At 35.2% G+C, this 20870-nt stretch overlaps 1 protein-coding gene across 1 annotated transcript in view; it reads left to right on the top strand.

The window, feature by feature from the left end:
• Nucleotides 1-20870, top strand: part of DOK6 (docking protein 6) — a 242524-nt gene that overhangs the window by 135947 nt on the left and 85707 nt on the right. Inside the window, exons 4-5 of the mRNA XM_058832536.1 lie at nt 10237-10356; nt 20028-20217. Of these exons, the coding sequence (XP_058688519.1) occupies nt 10237-10356; nt 20028-20217 (310 nt within the window). The remainder of the gene's footprint in view (nt 1-10236; nt 10357-20027; nt 20218-20870) is intronic.

Below are 20870 nucleotides of genomic sequence, written 5' to 3'. Positions count from 1 at the left end.
GCTATTGTGATTCTATGTAAAGGCATATGTTATGGTTTATTGTGAAAATGTAAAGAATAATAATTGTCTGCCTACCCTTATCCAATTCCAGAAAAAAAAAAGACAGAATTATGTGTATAGTTGCTCTTGCTTGTTATTATGATCTCATTGTAGCACTGTGATCCAGGGGAAAAAAAAAAAAATCTAATGTCATACTTATTTGTTTATGACTAAATTAATGAGTGCCTGCTTACCCTCACATACCAAAAAATCAAGAGGGGCTTTTTTTTTGTTTTTTTAATGCAGTGGTACTTAGGAGGAGGCCGCTCCAAGCAGAAGAAAGAACAACATTTAAGTCAAGCATTTGCTTGTTTAAAATCATTAATGCAGAAAGTAGGAAATGCATATAGCAGCATAAGAATTGTACTTTTACCCATTAGTTGAGCGTGCTGATGGTGCTGAATAATTCCTTTTTAAATGACAGTGATCAATTTTCTCATCCCTACTGTTAAAACTCATTTCTCTGGAGAGTTTGTTTCCTGGGTGGCTTTCTCCACTAAAAGATATCAGCCATGTATTTGAAGTTTAAGTCATGAGAAACTGGGAACTTTTGCCTAGAGTCTCAGTAAGGAACACAGAAGACCAGTCTTTGCCAGCGTATGACTTCAACTCCTCCATAAAGGCAAGGATATCCTTCCCCTCCCCTCTAGTTCTGTGTGTACCTACAATTCACCAGTAACCTGTTAATGGGCAATTGATCACCAGTGTGCATTAACTGCAGCTACATCTTCTGTAGATACTGTTTCTCACAGTATTTTTCTACTGTATTCAGCCCCTCTGATTTACAGACCTAAATCCTAATCTTTTGCTGCAGTTCCTGCTTTATATGGTTCAAAAGATTAAACATTCTTTATACATTCATGGTAAGTTGTTTATCCTTAAATAAAGATTAAAGATTTGAAATAAAACAATCTTTCATCAATGAATCTTCAGTTAACATGCCTTAAACCATTTCAGCAGAGCTCTTGAAGTTTACAATGATTTCATCTTGGTATGTTCTGTAAAATTGCATTCATCATGACTTATTTTCTTGGAGGAAAATGACACATAATTGAAGATGGATCTATTTACTGTTTGCCTGGTTCAGCAAAGGACATAGTTTTACTGTTCTGAATGTTAGAAGTCTACTGAATTAAAAAAGAATGTCCTATTAACTTAATGAAAATCTGGGTTATGAGTTTCGGCTTCAAGCAACTGTATCTTCTCGGGTAGTCATATGTGTCTCTTAGTAATTGATCATGATGTAGAGATCTCACTGGTTTGTAGTAAAAACAAAGGAATCTAAAATTTCCTAATATTTTAGGTGCAATTTTTTTTAGAAGATTGTTATTTACAGGAGGTTTTTTTCTGATTGGAAAGCATCTATTTTCATAGACATTCAAAGAATGTCTTTTCATAAAATATTTTCTAATTTAAATAATGTTTATGTGTATCAATTGTAAGAATCCACTTTATACTGGGAATAAAAGATACAAGTTTAAAATGAGAGTAAGAAATTGATAATGAAAAAGTAATCCCCTTTGGGTTTAAATTCTGTATATGTGAAATTTGAGAAAGACTTCTCTAATTATATTTCCTTTGATAATAACTCTAGACTATGAACTTTTAAGATTTCTTTCTTTGCAGTAGCACCACATTAAAAAACCCCAAGAATAAAGTGGAAGACACAGAGTCATTTCGAGCTAATACTTTGTTCTGCCTCAGAGTAGAGTTTTATGCAACTGAGAATCAAGTAGAACACATACTGCATTATGATCTTACAGATGATTTCAGTCAGAAGTTCTCTGTAATTGCTTTGAATGAGTTTCTTTACACTTCCAATGCCATAAAAACCTTCTTAACTCTCATAGTAGCAAGGACTCACATCTTCGAAACAATAGTTTTACAGATTTGGAGGATAAATTTTGCATTTATCGAACAATGGAAATGCAGAAAGAAAAAAATGTATTCTTTCAGAAGTTTGTTATTATGAAAGTCACGTATAGTACCATGCAGGAAAAATTTCCTAGCCTCCTTACATCAGAAGAGGGCAACAATAACACTGGCCTCTGTGCTCAGCCAAAATTGCACAACTTTTAATAAATCTTAAGTATTCATAGCTTGAAGTCTTGCTTTAATTGGGCATGTTTAGCCAAAGAAAAGAAAGGAGATTTCAAAAACATCTGCGTGTTAGTTACTGTGTGCTCCTATTGATTTAATGCAAAAGATATTCAGATGGCTCAAGTGAGTCATGTTCAAAGGCATAAGGGCAATGAAGCATGTAGTGTCAATAGTATGCAGTTTTTCTTCTTGAAAACAGTCATTTTCACCCTGATTTTGTAAAGGAAACTAATACTTTTAAAATTATTTATCTTATCTAACAATATTTCTGATCTTCAAATGACAAGAGTTGTCAATACTTTAAAGATAAAATTGAATATTTAACATATTGAAAAAAGAAAATAAATGAACCCTAGGATTTGTACCAGTTTCTTTGGGTATTGGATTCTCTTTCTAGACCATAACTTAAACACTTGAAAAGGGAAAGGGGACATACTTTTCATATGAACAGAAGGTATTAAATTTCCCATGCATTTAAAAAACAGCACTATAACTTTCCCAAGAGGAATAAAAATGTTGTGGGAGTAGACTAAATCTGCAATAATACCAGTTTTTAAGATAGAAAAATGCTATTGCTGACTGCCAGTCATGGGGTAGCAGCAAAAGTTGATGTGCTAACATCCTCTGTGTGTTCTGTTCCTGGTGACAGACCTTTTTTGGACACTTGACTGATGGTGTTTATGCCATTCCCACTACAGACACGCTGCCTGAGGTTATTTTACTTTCATGCCATTGCAATTTAACATTAATAACAGTTGAAACAGGTATGAATTGACAGTCCTTGGGAACTGTATAATTCCCACGTCAGATTCTTGTTACTGGCCCGTTAGTTTCAGACAAAATGTGAATGTTTCTTCTATGTTTAGGCAGGTTTTCATAATTCTTTCTTTGCGCTTTAAGGAAAGTTTGAATTGAGAGTGAAATTTTGCCAGGCATATTTTTGGGTAATGATGTCAGCTCTCTGTTGATCTTTTGGACATATTAAGACTTGGTAAATATTTTTTGCATATAAAGAGAGCCACTAGTCCCCAGAATGAAGTAGAATACATAATTTTTAAGAATACCTATAAATCTACCCTCAAGGACTAATATATCCACTAAATCACATTTTCTTCCTGGAATGGCATCATTCATTTCTGTAGGACTAATCACAGACTAAGGTGATATACACTTCTTTTTAATAGCAGAAATTGCCATTTTCATGAAGAAAAAAAAAGGAAGACATATGTCCTATAGTTGCATTAGTAGAAGTATCGAGCAAAGGGAATTACTTCCTTGTAGGCTTTTCAATTTCTCATACACTCTCCATTTTTCAAAGAAGTCGTCTGAGTTCTGTTTCTGTAGGAAAACTACGTTCTCAAGCAGCATTGCATATGAGGAATTTTGCTTCTTGCTGCTTTAATGGACAAGAGTTTAATGGAAAGTAACATAAATATGATAAACCTTTTGAAATACTTTTCTTACCTTCAAAATGATTGACTTAACATTGTACATGTTTATGTTATAGACAGGACAATAGACAGACCATAGAATAACCAGCTGAGTGCTGGTGATTCAAGCTGAAACTTTTTATCAGACCTGCAGAAACAAATGTGGTATTTTCCTGAAAATGTCAGTTTTGATATATCTCAATAAATACAGACATATACAGCTGTCTATTTGCAAACACAGGTATATAATTAGATTAATTATCAGAAGCTTGTTCTTGATAAGTCTTGCCTCTCCAGATAAGCGTGGCAGAAATAACAGTTTAAAAAGCTGATAAATGTCCTTTGGTAATTACTGCAATTAACTGTACTACCCTTATACCAACTTAATTTTAAAATAGCAAATAATTGGGAAATTAAAGTTTCTTTCTGTATAAAGTTTCTTTTTTTTTGTATAATACTTAGACCATATCTTTCCTCACTTAAAATAAAGTGCGTTAGCAAAATTTACCAACAGATAAAGTATAAAGTTACAGAGTATGTGTTCATATTCTGTAATTTTCATTTATCTTGATTGCTACATTATTCAGTATTTGTTTAAGGGAAAAAAAACAACATATAATACTCGGATAAAAGGTATGTTTGTCATTAAACTGATGGTATAGTCAAAAAGATGTATGAATTTTAGTAGCTGTTATTAGTTCAACAGTAAGGATGTTATTGTATTAAAAAGTGGAAGTGACAAGTTTTTGAGAAACTTGACTCACCAACAGTATTTTCAAAGAATATTTTCAGGTCTCCTTTAACACATTTTCCCACTGCTAGAATATGTGGCATTTTTGGTAAATTAATATAATTTAACAGTATATGTGGTTTTCTGTCATGACTTTCCTTTGAATTTTGGTTCAATGATTTACACTTAAGTAATAGCAGAACACTTTAGTCCAGGTGAAATATTCAAAAGTCACCATTCAAGAAAAATACTGGAAAGTTTCTCTAAAAGTAGGATTTTTTGAAATACAAGAAAAAATTCTATATATGAGTCCCACATGTCATAAAATACCTTCAAATATAGCTGGTCAATAAAAAAAGTAATTTTAATAAACCAGTTGCTGTCTGAGTTGCCCTGATAATGAGCCCATTATCTCAGTTCCTTCCTACTTGAAAGCAAGTTTCAGTCTACATACAGACTGATTTTCTGTTCTTTTACAATAAATAGAATATATGTCTCTTCATTGCTTCCCAGCTATCACTTAATGAAAATTTTCCAAATTCATGCATAGGCAGTGTTAGTAACACAGTATTATACAAAATAAGCTCCATCTCTGTTCCTCTGAGCAAAGATATGAAATAGCCACATTGCTTTTGATTTGCATCTGTGTTTGAGTGTGTGTGTGATGTGCTCTAGTAAAAGTACCCAAAGTAACAGAGCCATGGTTAGATAACATATTTTAAATATTTATAAAATCAAATTATTTTCAAATCATCAAAGGATGATATATATCCTGATAAAGTATAGAAGTTTTCAAGGTATTATTGATTTTGATAAGAAATTACATGCCTGCAGGCAATAGTATTATTTGCTAGTGAAAAAAAGGATTAAGTTCCTTCCTATATTTTATGTGGTGCAGTATAATAGCACATCAATCCTGTGGGAATTCTGTAATATTTTTTCATATTAACTTCTAATTAAGCCTGAGTGATTTTTAGAAGAGATAAACTGGAACATCTTTCAGTATCATCTTTCTTTCTTGATAGAGGATATCAGGTTTAAATCTTACTAATCTGAACAGGAAAGTTCCTCCAGTTTCATTCAATATTTAGCTGTCTTTGTACCTCTTATAGACACCATTTAGAAAGTAGAAGAGCTAAACAATTTATACAGCAAATACATAAAAATGTTTCAGAAATAAAGAAACTAATATTTCAGATTTGTACAGTTTGACATTAGGTAAAACACAAAGAAGTAAGTGAGGGTTTTTTGATTCGCACAAGGACAAGGTTTGTTACCCCCTCCAATATTGTACATGTGCTATTTCCAACCTAAATTCTTAATCACATCACTTTATGTAGGCTGCATGAAGGAGAAGAGGTCTGTCTTTAGGAGGTGCATATAAATTGAACCCATCTCTTTACAAATTCAATAAACTGCTGCTTACAGTGGTGGAATGGATCTCCCAAAACAGAGGACACTGAAATGAGCAGGAGGGGTCAGCACTTCGAGGCTTTATCTCAGCCTAGAGACATCCGACTGTGCTGGCAACTTGTGGTGGTGGGAGATAGAATGCTACTGTAGGATTGTGCCACATGAACACAGAAGGAAAAGGTGAAAGAACATTAAGTTATCAGGATTCAGAAGGTGTTTGGTGAAGTCCACACACAAAATGCTTCCTAAGTTAGGAGTCTGAAAACAATCCTTCCTCCAGCCTTAGAGATCTAGAGGATCTAGAGGATTTCTATGGACAGTGAATTGAAATGTGTCCACTTACGTTTCATTGCCCCTCACCCCCTCTCTGTAGAGAATGTTGTGTATAATGATTTCTTTCGAAGTGTATGTAGCAGAAGAATGCTTTTACTATGACAAATTCCTATCTCTACCATTTGCCATTATTTCATCTTTGCTATTGTATCAACAAACCCACGTCATCCTGTGGTATCACCTATGGCCAAGACAGTGGGCAGACTGGGTACAGCATCACTGTAATCACCTAAGAACTGAAGCAGAAATGACATATAACCTCAGGCATAACCTAAAACTCAGATCAGGTGCAGGAAAACATTGCAAATAGCAAGCTGAGTAAAAGGGTTACAAATTTGTTCCTAGTAATATTTTTTATTCAATACACAGTGCCTATTTAAGGTCTCCCATCTCTTTGCATTTTATCTCACCTCATGAGATTTGTATTGTAGTATTTTATAATTAAATAACAGTAAAGATAAAAATGCAAGTATTTTGATTTTATTTATAGCTGTGAAAGCATGCTTTACAATTTATCATTCAGTCTAGGAATTCAGTTATCTTAAAAGGAAAATAAATTTTTCAATGACAGGTACCAGTTACGACTAAAAACTCTGCATTTACCACCAATAAATCTAATCTATATGCATTAAAGAGGACAGTTTTGCTGACACTATTTTATGACTTGGTTCCACTGTGATATTTCATCTGCTTCAGTATATGCATGTAATCAAAATAAAGAAGTAACTGAGATATCTCTGTTTTCTAATGTGGTACCTGGCATTCTTAAAGATTGCTGCCATGACACATATATGCACTGTAAATTATAATAAATAATTTTTTGTATCATAAATAATATTTAATTGTTACCCAGAAACACAAGACATTCTGTAGACATTTTACAAAATAATAGCGGATTGCTTTATTGATGTGAATGGTGAAAGGAGAATCAAGGCTTTGGTTTTGAAAAGTAATTCACGTGCTTCTAAAAAAAAAGGTTTCACATGTCCATCAAGGAAAAGGTTGAAGGCAATTCCCTGCAAGTAAGCAATAGCTATCAGAATGCATTAGGCAAGACTAACTCATCTGCTACCTTCATACCCTTGACCTTCCAGACACATTTGTAGATAATGTTGATTCTTCTGACAGCAGACACAAATCCTCACAGTTCTGTGGGAAGATATTTCAGTTCTGCATTGAAACTATATTTCCTGTAGCATTAAGTCAATCATTTCTGTAAGACAGAAGTTTTGACTTATACAGTAGTACAATGCATGCTGTAGCCTACACTTTGCAAAATATAGTCATGATCTTAAAATGCTCATACTAAGATAAGTTTCTTCTGTATGGCAGTTGGAGAATGGTCTAATCTGGGCTTAATCATCAGTGTCTGGCAGCAATAAGGAGGCAGCTTAAAGTAAGCTGCCAGTTGAACACTGTGAAAGGGGGTTTCTGGATCTAAACTTTCAAGACCTAGATGTTCCTGTAAAAGAGAGAAGCAAGTAGATTGAGGAGACAAAAAAGCACACATAGAAGAAACAGCTTCCTAGAACACTTCATTTGCTTGTTTGTTTCCAAAAACATCTACTGGAAATTTGGTGTGAGAATACATAGAAGCTGAGTTTGTTGCTTTTACATGAGTCCTCTTTTGAGTATATATTGATGTTAAGCTGGATTTATGGAACTACCAGTGTGTTTCACTTTCTTCTCAGATATTTGTAATATTAGAAAGGTTAGGTTAGTGTTTGTTTACCATCATCTCATTCTACATTTTCAGTACAAGCCCTTTTAGTCTGGGTGCAAGCACAATAAAAAAAAAGTAATAAAATGAAGATTTTATAAAATACATAAAATGTTATATCCTGGCCACACTCCAGGAAAAATTGTAGGCTTTATATAGAGCTATGCATTATGTCAGCATATATATTGTTCTGTGACACGGTTTAGGCAGAAAAGAAGCCAAAAAACAACCATGGGAGCACTTGCCTAAATTTCCACTGTCACCTTTGTGCTACCAGCTTTGCCCATTGATTGCCCTGTCTTTATCTATAATTGGAAGCAGATCTTGGGCAATTGAATGGCACCTCAACACTCTTACCTGTGTGCTGGTGCCCTGCTCACTCATCCCATCCACATGCTGCCATAATAGGGCAGTGTGTCTTGGGGTCCAGTTCTGTCATCTATCTCCCTGGCATGAAACCTCCTCCATGGGAAAGTGGGATTTATAAGGCATGGCTTCAGTTCAAAAGACCTCACAAGTATCCATGGAAATGACAAACGCTGAAAGAGAGGAAGGGAAAATATTCCGGAAATTTCCTCATGTATGAGTAGAATAATCTTGGAAATAGGCATTTAAACAAATTCATCTTGGTTCTTTTAAAAGCTGGTTTAAAAAAAAAAAAAAAATCTGGTTTAAAAGTAAATTTTTACTGCTGTCCAGAGATAAATCTATACTTTCCTTACTTCCATCAGGGAGGCTGCATCTGTAGCCGTGTTGAAGAAACAGTGTGCTGTTACCTGAATATTTTATTTTCACCTACAAAGCTAAATGTCATCTCTATGTTACTGACATAACATTCTCTTACCGCTAGAATGTGAGGATGCAATGAGAAGACCAACTTCGGGAATCTGTGTCCTGAGACAAAGACTGCAAAAAAGCAGGAAGGGTTAAGGGACACCACTTTTCTAACAACACTCTGAAGAAGCACCCCCAAATTCTTATGACAACAACCATATTTGGCTCTCAAAAATCCTTAAATAGGCTCTATTTAACAGTTATTAATAAAGTTATTTCAGCTGTTTGTTTAGGAACTTAGTCAGCTGATAACCAGAATAACTCAGGAAAGATGTGGATCTGTTCCTGGATTATTCAAGATGCTGAAGAAAGGAAGGTATCCAAAGGTTCTTGGAGACCTGGAACTGCATACCTGTCTCACTTTCTTGTCCAGCAAACATTTCTTTGAGATCTATGTCTAACCAGGCAAGAATTTAAGGACTGTACCAATTAGGCTTACAGGAGTTTTTCTCAGATAAAAAATTTCACTAATTTCAATGTTTCATCACCATTAAATACATTGAGGCTTGCATGCAGTATTTTTCTCTCTCCAAGTTTCAGCAGTACATTGGAGAGATTGTCACAAAATTGTTTTCCCAATGTCCCCAAAAACTGGAGTAAAAAAACTGGCACTTTTATGCAAACATTTCTGTTTGCTTGTTACTGGAGTCACTCACTGTTGAGGAGGATCAGATAGAGACTGCCTGTGACCATGGATGCTCAGTGAGTGTGTGGTTCTGAGCCTGCTCTCCAGGAACTTTCCCTTAGGTGAAGTCTTTCCTGCAAATACAAGACATTCAGGGTAGTTGAATGACCTTTCTCGGTTGTAGTTTCACACTGTGCTAGCTCAAATTTGAGATGATACTTGTTTGACCAATGCCAGGGATTTCATGATGTTAAGTTTGGGTAGTGGATAGGATGAAGCTGAAGTAGAATGGCAGGATTTTGTGGTGTGTGGAGGAATTACATCTTGTGGAATCCACATTTTGGTGGGCTGGCAGATAGGGAGCTCTCATATTGCATCAATGGGATGCAATCGAGAACTCAGAAAGAACTGGGAGGTTTTGAATCTTCTTATAAGTGTTTCAATAAATGCCCAAATTGCCCTTCACTAAAAGAAGGTGAACAGAACTGAAGAAATTAATTATTCAGAATACCTTGACAGGCACAGTCTTTCACTAAGCAGAGAGGGAAGTTTGGCATTTGAAGAGCATTTTATAACCATTTTTCCTTTGCTTCTAAAAAAATACTCTAGCACCTTTAGAAAAAGAAAGTGTCTTAAGAGTTCAGAATTGCCTAAAAAGCAGTAAAGGATATTTCAGCTACTATATATGAAGTTTTTCTAAATTGCATTTTTTTTTTCAAGAAGGCCCACTAGAAATATATCGCCATGAAAATTCATTATTCCTCTTCTTTGTTAACTCCACCTCCTATTCTCAAATTTGAGGATGGAAGATGCAGTCCTAATAGTGTAATCCTTTTCAAAATTTCATAAATTGAGGCAAAGAAATTAATGTGGGACTTCATGCTAACTCATGTTTCAACACAGTCATATTGGGATTACCTTGTCAGTAAGAAAGTATCAATTTAACTTCACCCTTTTTTATTTTTTTTAAAATATCAACATGAATGGATTTTTTTTTTTTCTGTTTCTTCAGAACTAGAGGCAGAAGAGTGGTGCAAACATCTTTGCATGGAGTGTCTAGGGGCCAGGCTCAATGATATAAGTCTTGGGGAACCAGATTTGCTTGCTGCTGGAGTCCAGAGAGAACAAAATGGTAAGTAACTTTTTATTTGCTCCTAAATCGGTTCCTGGGTGACGTTCCATGTCATCTTTGCTTGTGCCTGTTGTTGTGAGGACCTTTGCTAGTAGCTAGAACCACATCATTAGTAACTAAGCATTTGGATATGCTTTCGAAGCTCAAGCTTAATTTTTTATACAAATAGATGATTAAATTCCATGCCAAATAATACATATAGAGTGACTTCATGTCTTCATTGTGTTCAGATTTCCCTGTCATGGGAAATGATGGCCATGACCTTTCTGTTTCTGGAAATGATGGCTTCTGTGCAGAGGAATAAAGCAGCAGCTGTTGTTTTGCAGCCTTTTAAGGACAGCGATGAACATACCAACAGCAATTTGGACTGCAAAACACATATTTGCTTTAAACTCCTACCTGTCTTGGATATTGAAGTCAGGATCATCTAAATGCTGTCAAATATGGGTGAAAAGGGCAGTGACAGATGTTAGGCCTCACTAAGCCTGAGTTGTAAGTTTTCATCTAAAGGCTATTTGGATTAGACACATGCACAGAAAGAATGCTAGTGGATGGAATAGGCAATAACAAAAGAAAATCTGTGATTACCCTGTCATTTAATTCCTATTAATGAACACGAGGGCAACACAAAATGTGCTCATTTAGTCCTCCCTAAATTACAGCTCTCAATGATTATTACTGTCTTGATGCTTCTATAAGATCCAATAGCTTTCAACAAAGTAATAACACACACTGCCTCAATGGTCATAAAATATCAAGCCAACTATCATTATAAACAAAATCATGTCATTAAATTATAGAATGTGTGGCACTATATTTATTATATTATTTCTCTGAACCTAATAGCACACAGCATGAAATATACAGAAATCTTTAAGGAATTTTATTCAAAAAGCAGACATATTGAAATGGGATTTAAAAGAAGTTCAAGCATTCATGAAGTTGTTTGCCTGCTATGAGACACAGAATTCAATTTGTAGTCTCAAACTACTTAACAAAGGGAGAGCTGCTAATGTTGTAGGAAAGTGATAATGATCAGACAGCACTCAGAGCATCCCATCTGCTGTATGTTCATAGGCTATAGGTATAAAACTCATCTGCATGCTACTGAAGAGAGAACTGTGTGAACAGGTGGAGGTCTTTCACAAATGTGAAAGGAAATAAACCTTGTCATAAGCCTGGAATGTCAACAGAAAAGTAGCTTGAAATCGTCAAGCTCTTTCTGCAGTGAATTCATGTACTCTCCAGCAGCTTTTACACATAGATGACGAATATTGCATTTTATCGTGTTCCTGAAAGAGATCCTGTTAGACACACATGACCTCCAGGAGGCATATATATTTGTTCTGTTGTATGAACTAGTCTTGATTCAATTGCCTTAGTCTAGAAATTAATTGCAGTGTTACCAACCAGCATACACGAACATAATTAGCATCTTTATTGTTCTAAGTAAATAAATGGAAGGAAACAAAGAGGCAAAGCATGTATTTGTTGTACAAATCACATGAATAATAATGCATGGAGGGTATCATTAGCTGTATTCTTTTAAAACAAGTGACTGAATACATATAATCCAATATTTGACGAGCATGCTCTGCTAAATCATTAGTTACAGTATCTCAAACAAGTAATTCTGATACCTATCCTCATCCTTCCCTCATCCCCTTGGTGCACATCTTTGCATTTTAATAAGCATGTTTGAAATTCTAAGTTGTCTTGTTCAGAGGCAAAGCAAATTCTGTTGTGGGTGTGTTTTAATCAACTTGGAAGGAGGGAAAAGTGCAGAGATTCTTACTCTAGGTATGAAATCTGGCATTTTCTTCATTTATCTGTGCTGTAAGAACCTGCAGTTGCACTCAAATTCCTGTAGCAGATTTCTCCAGCTGAGTGGAATCATGCCTTCAGTTTACACTGGTTACCTTATTCTGAAAACCTGGCAGTGTCATCCCCCACATGACAGTGTGATTAAAAAGGTGACTAGTTCAAGGGTAGTATCATTTGGTGATTTGGGGGGAATAATTTCAGATCTTTAGTTTATTTTCTTGCACATTTTCCCCATATTGCAGCTTTTACACACATGCTATCAAAAATGGTATTTCAAAAGATACCTCAAAAACTTTTGAAAGTCTACTGAGCTTTTGCTTATAAATATTCTTGTTCAGCTTTTGACCTGAAACTGAAAGGTCAAAGTCAATTTTACAGCTGGAAATTTGTGAACAGTGGCTAAGTGTATGAAGTGTCTGAAATCTTGCTCTTTGTGAAAATGGCAGCTGTGTCACTCTCTGGATAAGTTGTTTGTTTTTTTTGTTAAATAAAAGCTGAATACCAGTGTAGTACCTTTGAATGTCATTTCCTCAAAACATATTGCAAGTGTGTCAACTTCACAGAATTCCTCTTGACTTAGTAAATGTATTAATGCTTACTTGAAACAGAGATGTGAGAATACAGTTTGTAAAACATGTAACAGAGTCTCAGCCTCAGCATCTAGTTTTATGCAACTTCTGTTGCCTGACCTGTAAAAAGGCTTTCTTTCAGGTCACTGAACAAAAGATGTCTCTTATTGTTTGAGCAAGACCACAGATTGTAATAAATATTATAGTGTTAATGGGTTTTCAGTTTTGGATATTTTTTCACAATTTTAAAGGCTAAAAGACATTGAATAATGGTGTCATACTGTTCATATCTCTATAATATAACAGGTGTTAATGCATTAATGCCAAAAGAACAGGTGTATTAAGCGTTAATTGTGTCCCATTCTACTGAGATTTTTTCAAATAGTTACTTTTCACTAAAGGTTTTCTGAAAAGTGTAAAATTTGGTAATGATACTTCTTTGGACTAGAAAAACTAGCCTAAGAAGGTGGGTTTTTTCATGAGCTGCTTTACCTTCTCCAAGAGATTGTATTTTTAATATGCAATGTTCTTTATGTGTTCAACTATTGCTCATTCTTGTTCTTAAAGGACATTTTAATGATGTAAGGGTATTCACCAAATGCATCAGATAAATAAATTCGCTGTCTCTTGAAAAAAACCCCAACTTTCTGATGTGTAGATTTGTAGGTTTTTTGCTGTATATGACACCAAAGCCACTACCCTCAGTTTGCAACATTTGAAATAATTTAAAATAATTTTCATCATTGTTATTGTATATGCCCTGGGGACACTAAAATTACTACATGCTACTTGTATTTTTATACACAAAAAATTACATTTCAGAAAATATGTGGTAAAGAAAATATGCATGGTTTCTATCATTTGTGTAATACCTCTTTGTATTATTTTTGAGCCTGTTTATACTCCCAGTCTTGCTCTTGTGGTTCTTCTGAGATGAGATTTAGATTTGAGATGGGAAGACACCTGATTCTCTGTGTCAGGAATGCAACAACATGGTTTGCAAAACAATTTACTCTGAAGGCTGGCAAAACTGCTGTTTGGCATGCAAAGGGCATACAATCACGAGGCAGTTCTGTCACAGGACAATAGAAATTTAAGGTACCTGAAAGAGGCATTCTTTTATTGTTGTGGGTTGGTCAGTAAGTGCCATTGAGATCTGTTTCAGAGTAGTTGCGTTGTTGTTTGAGCCTCCAGCACCAAGCAATTCTGCAGCGGTGACAGCAAAACGAGGCAAGCTGTAGAGCTGCTCTGCTTATAGCAGAGACCTCTGTCTGCTACTGCGTCTTGTAGGAAGGATAGAGAAGACATCTAAGCAACTCTTGTGCAAAGCACATCAGTAACAAGAAGCTTCTCACTGGATTTCAGCTCCATTATTGCTTTCCAGAAGTATTACCACAAGTCTTGCTGTATGAACTCTGCTGCAGAAAATTACTATTAGATGGTTTTCTTTTTAAATTTAAGGCTCACAACTAATGGCTGCTTAGCATGGAATGATGCACAAATTCCAGTTTAAGTGAGATCTGAAATGAAGCTTCTGTTGCTCTTCAACCATTTTACCTTCTCTTTCCTGCAAATCTAAGTGATTTGTTGGTGTACCTCAGTCCTATAGCAGCAACCTTGTTTCTATTTAAATTTATTTTCACACTGAACATGGTCTCTAGTGTTTATAAATTTCCTTCTAGATTATTTTCTGAAGTATTAAAATACCATATGAAAGCAAAAGCAGTAGAGGCCTCACTTCAGAATCTTATTCAGGTAATTAATTTAATATAATGGCAGTGAAGCTTTATATGCAATGATAAGACAAATAATAATCCACAGTTATAATTCTATGAAATAAAATCTTGACTAAGTTGGATCTGATTATGCTGTTGACAAGTCTTCTAAGCAATGTGCTGTGATTCTTACATGCACATTTCATAATCCTTAGGTTTCTCAAGCTGATGCTAGATGAAGAAGTTGTGAATGTAGAGTGGAAGAATTGTAAGCTTCCTTTCCAGCTCTCAATGCATTTGGAAGCATTTGCAATGCACACCAAAACATAATGATAAAAAAAAATTCTGGGGTTGTGGGGTTATTTCTTAATTCTTTTCTTCCCAGGTGATGACATATCCAGAATTTCTCCATTCTCACAATGGACAATGTGCCCAATGTGTTGCCATTTTCATTCTTTATAAAAGGAAGCAATTTGAAAGATGTCATCTAAATGGACAATATAAAATGACAGACTGTATTTACTGTGAAAAAGAAATCAGAATATTCAAGATAATATTGGTTTAAAAAGCATTATGTGTAGACTCTTAATAAATTCACTTTTTAGGAGCAGATGCTTCTATTTGGTGAAGACACTATTCCTGTCAGTTTGAATACTAAATAGCACTGAAATACCTGAATACTTGTACTAAACCATTTTCTATTAAACTTTACTTGTAAACCTGATGCAAAACCTAAAGAAAATGGGCAAATGTTAACATGCACATTTTTAAACCGAAGTAAAGGCCAGATCCATCCTTTGCTGCTGAATCTTATTTACTTCTAACTCATTCCTGTGATATCAATCAATACGAGGCTTTCTCATTACATGTTTTGAGGCTTTAATTTCTTTAAAAAAATTATTCCATTTCAAACCCCATCTTTATTTTCAAAATCTGGAAAAGTTTGAAAGATAATTGAATTTTTGCTTTTCCTCCCTGCCTAATATTTAAATTGGTATTTCATAAAATTACTTCCTTTGCAAGGTTTTCCTTCTTTCATAACATTGGTTTTACCTTCCTTTTTTATTTAAAAACCTTACACAGGAGCAGCAGTCTTGCTTCCTAGACTTTAATTGCAAGAAACTCATTAATTCTTGTTAGTAAAAATGTAGCTTTTCATAGTGAACAACGTCCTTGAATCCTCAGAAGAGGATTATGAAGCATTTCTTTGTGCTACGTATTGAGATTACAAACTACAGCCAAGGCAGAGAGACTTCGTAATTACATTCACAGAGCTGACGTGTTTCAGGGAATTTTCTAGGGTCTCTAGAATCTCTATAATTTAATACGTAAAAGCACTTTGCATGGTTTTTTATTCATCTTCTGTTATCCTTAATCCATTTTTATACAATAGGTTTGTTTGTTGGTTTGGTTTTTTTTTTAAATAAATGAAACACAGACAGCTTTATTCAGAAAAGTAAGGTGTTTACAGTTTTAATGTTAATCCAGTGATACTTCAGTTTCTTCTCTACCTTACTACTTACCAGTGAAACAATTTGATTTACCTACCTTTATATTTTTATTGAGATGCTCACTTTTTTTAATGGAAGCAAAGCAGAATATTTATAAGCAGAGGAAAAAACTTGATTCTGAAATCCTGGTTCCCACTGAGTACAGCAGAAGGGAAACATTCTAATAGCCCTGAGACATGGATAAACACAAAATGCTGCACCTTCAAGACTTTAAGCTCTCTTTCCACCTGAAAATTAGCCACAGTTGGTCAGCAGCAGAAGTCACATAGGTGGAGGAGTTTCTTTCACATATAAACTGAATATTTGCTTTCAGAGCCTCTACTTATTTATATAGGGGGCCACCAACCTGTCTCCTTCTATAAGTAATTTTTTACCCATCATTAAAGCTAAAATGAAACCAAGCATCTGGATTGAAAGATTGCAATGTCATCTGGTTGGTTTTCCAGCTGAGATGATTTAACCAGAGGAATCCAGTGATAAAATGGCAGAATCAGAGTTGCTGGGCTCCAGTCATTTTGCTCCCCCAGTACAGCTGGAAGGCTGACAGCGTTTTGGAGTTGCTGCCAAGTCTCCATCTCAGTCAATATGCTCATTTTCATAAAGACTCCTATGCTCTTATGCCCTGGAAAGCATTATTAAATGTAGTCTTGCCAAAGCCCAAGTGCTAAACACCTTTACATGCACTAAGTGTATGATGAAGCATTGCTCTGCTTATTCAAGGAGATGAGAAAGAGTGGTCACATTGAATGGAATAATAAGTGTAGCAATATATCAGCATTTTTTATCTCATTCTGGCTCCCCTACTCCCTGAACTTTGCTCTCACCAGTTTAGAGAAGGCAGGAGGATAGGAATCCTGAATGCTGAGGAACCATGCCTGTTCAGTTCCAGTCTTATCTTGTCCAACAATATCACATCTACTTGTTTGGTTTCTTCCATCTCCCTACTTTCTGCCTCCCTTATCAATTTCTATTTGCCTAGTCTTACTAGCCAATGAACTGATATTATCTCATCCTACTCATATGCAGACAATATCTGAACCAAAGAGAAGCAAAATAACCTATTTATTCAATGTCATTCAGAAGATTTGGTGTCAGAATTCAGCTGGGATTCCCAAATCTGGCCTATGATGAATGGGTTGTTTTTGCCTCGATAAGTGTAAGGGCAAAACATGCCACTAAGGATGGAATGACTGTATTACCATTAGCTAGATATCTACTCCAATATTTTCTGAAAAATTTTCTGGAAAAATTGGACCTTGCATGTTAATTAATAAAACCTATAGATAGTATCTACACCTTTCCATGTCCTCCGCTGCCCGCTAGTCAAAAGTATAGTTTTTGTTCCAAAAGCAAATCTATCCATCCTCAATCTTCTCCAGCACATATGTTTGTACGTTTGTTTTTCTTGCCAATTTGATTCAGTTCCAAGGGTGCTACGTTTTGCCCTGCAGCTGATGTTCACTTTAATCAGACATACTTCCTTTAATCCCTGACATCTCACCTTAGACACTGACCTCCCATGCAAAGTCAGCAAATGTCTCCTGACAGTTTGAGGATACCATATGTCCTGAATGCCCTTCATGCAATAATATCCTCAAACACATCAGAGAAGTTGAGCATTTCCCAACTATCCCAGTAACATCTAAAGCAAGTTGAAATATTTTGTGCCTTCCACACAACAGTTTAATGTTCACTTCAAAAAATAATTGTACCTTTTCATTTTCTCTCCTGTCTGAGGCTATCTGTCGGTGAAGAATTTTCATTCTCATATTCTCCCCATCCCCCCATAGATAACACTGTGTTATTTCATGTCATGCAAGAGAGAAGGAGCTGACAGGCCAGTTACTGCATCTTTCTTTCAAATAGAGGAGGGAAGTAGCAATAACTGACAGCACAGCAATGCAAAGCTGGAGTCTAATATATGATAAAGTCACACCTACACAGCTGTGAGGAATTTCTGTGTGACAATCCCAATGACATAAGGATACTGAGAAGGTGTATATACATGTACATATACATACACATACACATATAATATATATTTATATAAAAAAATCCAGTGCAAAGTGAAAGTTATCTTTTTCACCACCATTCCCTTCCCAATACAGTCTTTGACCCGTTAATCCCAAGTGTGAGTCCTTCCATTTAGTTTAGTAGGCATTACATTAGACCCCTGCCCCATGCACTCCTCTGAGCATTAGGGGAAGTTCTCCTCGGTGATCTCAGCAGCCTCTGCTCATCTATTTGTGCTGTGTGTCACAAGACTTTTACGAAATGTCTCGAGTTTCACACATGGGATCCTAGTCATAAAATTAAACTTTTAGGTCTGAAACCCATTAGTGTGACTAATGAGAACTTGGGCCTGGGAGAAGAGGTTGTGGCTAAATGAATCAATTGGGGAGTCATTAATAGGACAAAATTAAATTGACTGAAACAGAACAACATTGGGGATGACAAGTTTACTTATAGCTATGCAGCATTTTTTATTGCTCAGCCAGCAGTTCCTTGCTTTCTCTAATTCCTCAAACTTTTGCTACTTTATTCACACACACAAACTCACCCACATTTATAAAATATATTAACTCACTTACTTGTAATATTTTAATTTTTTGTCAAAAAGATATATATATATCAAATGTTTACAATTTAGAGACATAATATCTATTATACTGGATTTCAAACAGAACAGGAAGCTAATTTTGAGTGCGGCAATAAATTTCTCTCACTTAAATTTAAATTCCTGCCTAATTATTATGAGGACACTGTGAGAAAATTCAGTTCCAATGGTGGATTAAAAATATTCCACACCAAACCCTTTTTACTTTATCAAGTAATTGGAGGCAATTTTCCTATCAGTTGTCCCTCTAAAAAACATTTTCCTAATTTTGTTGTTGAATAGGCATTGCTCATGCTCATACTTTAAATTGTTCTTACCTTTTTTTTGTCAATACCCTTCAGACAGTAGAACTGACATTTTGCATTTCTACCCATTTAAAAGATGAAAAAAAACTGTGAAAGGAAAGTTGTGAATGTACTGCACTTTCCCATATGATGCTATTAAGCCCTAATATTGCAATGCATGTAGCATTAAAATATTGGCTGCCACTTCCAACTGAACAACAAGTTTTTCATTTTTTGTGGAAGCAACTCATAGAAACATTAGTTAGTCTTCAAAGAAAACCACTTTTTATTTACATTTCTCTTCTTAATAATGTTTACTTTCTTCCATATGAGTTAATGGTGTTTTACATCATCTTGTTTTTTTCCTTTTTTATGTTTTTGTTTTTTGGGGTTTTTTTTTGCATTGCTTATTGAATCACATGCAATTCAGGTACTTCAGAAAATTATTAATGCCCTTGACCTCCTACTGCAATAAGTGCACTTTGCAAGTGAAGTGCAGCTGATAATGATTGATGTCATGACCATAATAATATATCATGTTGAATCAAATGTTTCAAGAAAGCAACAGATGATTGAAATTGTTATTAATTTTGCAAATAAGAATGACTTTGGCAAATAAACAGAAACTGAATGCAAGGAATGTAATTATTAACAAGCTATGATAAGTCAGCTTGGATTTGCAATTTCAAGGACAGCTTTTCTAAGAGGCAATGGTTGCACATACATATTTTGCCAGAATACCTTTAGTTCAGCTCTTTGAGAGAGGAGTCTCTGTCAGAGTTCTTGTCATTAGGAATTTTGATTTATAAAGAGTCGTGGACCTTAACATGAGGGTTAAAAAAGGACCTAGGTAAAGGTGCTGGGAACATATGTCCAAGAGGACTATGCAGATCATCTGTGAAAGATGTTTCAGACTGCTGCATCATTTATAAGGAAAATGAAATGAAGATGGTTTTCCTTTTACTCCTCTGTTTTGCACTAGTAGGATTGCTGCAGCACTGCTGGATCCTCACCTCTGTTAAAGCCAGAAATTTGGCTGTGATTTCTGGATCATCAGAACTAAATACTTTCAAGTTCAACTTTTTTTTTTTTTTCCCCCAGTATAAGATCTTGCTTTAACCTGTGATGTCTTACTTTGTGTTTTTTTCCAGAACGATTCAATGTATACCTTATGCCTACACCAAATTTAGATATCTATGGGGAATGTACAATGCAGATCACACATGAAAACATCTATCTCTGGGACATCCACAATGCCAAGGTCAAGCTGGTCATGTGGCCTCTGAGCTCTTTGAGGAGATATGGACGTGACTCAACGTGGTTTACATTTGAGTCTGGAAGGTAAGAGCTAAGGAGATGCAAAAAAAGGAGTAAAGCAGTGGGGCTTTTTTGAATAAGCAATATGATAAGTTAGATAAGCCTCTCCTTATAAAGCAAGACAGAATACATGGCCTCTCCATAGACTTCCCATTGCTGAATATTACTTTTCAATATATTCAGGCCAGTGTTTGAAATAAAAGTTAATATGCCTCACATTAAAAATGAGCTTAAGCTCCCTCTGACTTTTATTTAACTCTGATTGAAATGTCATTCTTAAGGTTTATGAGTCTCGTTGTGCTTAAACACTAGTGTGGTATGATTTGAGTACTTTTGATGTAGAAGAAATTAATTCTGGATCATGGAAAAGGCTCATCACACAAGTATGAATGGAATAACTTCCATTACAGTGGATATTACTCTTTTTGGATGTTCCTGATGACTGATTGCCACCCTAGAGTATAATTGCAAGCAGCACTACAGAGAACATTGTGAACCCATAAAAAGGCTAGCTCTTTTTCCTGCCTGCAGTTTTAATCCTCATTCCCATTTCCATCTTCAGATCAGTTTTAAATTTCCATAGAGCTCTGTTTTGCCTCTCTTTCATATCTTTTTAATGCATTTCATATCTTGCCATTAGGTTCACCGCCTTTTCTGCATTTTGTGCACAAAAATAA

The sequence above is a fragment of the Poecile atricapillus genome, chromosome 2 (assembly GCF_030490865.1).
Source record: "Poecile atricapillus isolate bPoeAtr1 chromosome 2, bPoeAtr1.hap1, whole genome shotgun sequence".
Lineage (NCBI taxonomy): Eukaryota > Metazoa > Chordata > Aves > Passeriformes > Paridae > Poecile > Poecile atricapillus.
Note: the sequence above shows the minus strand (reverse complement) of the source record. Positions and strands in the feature narration are given on the sequence as shown.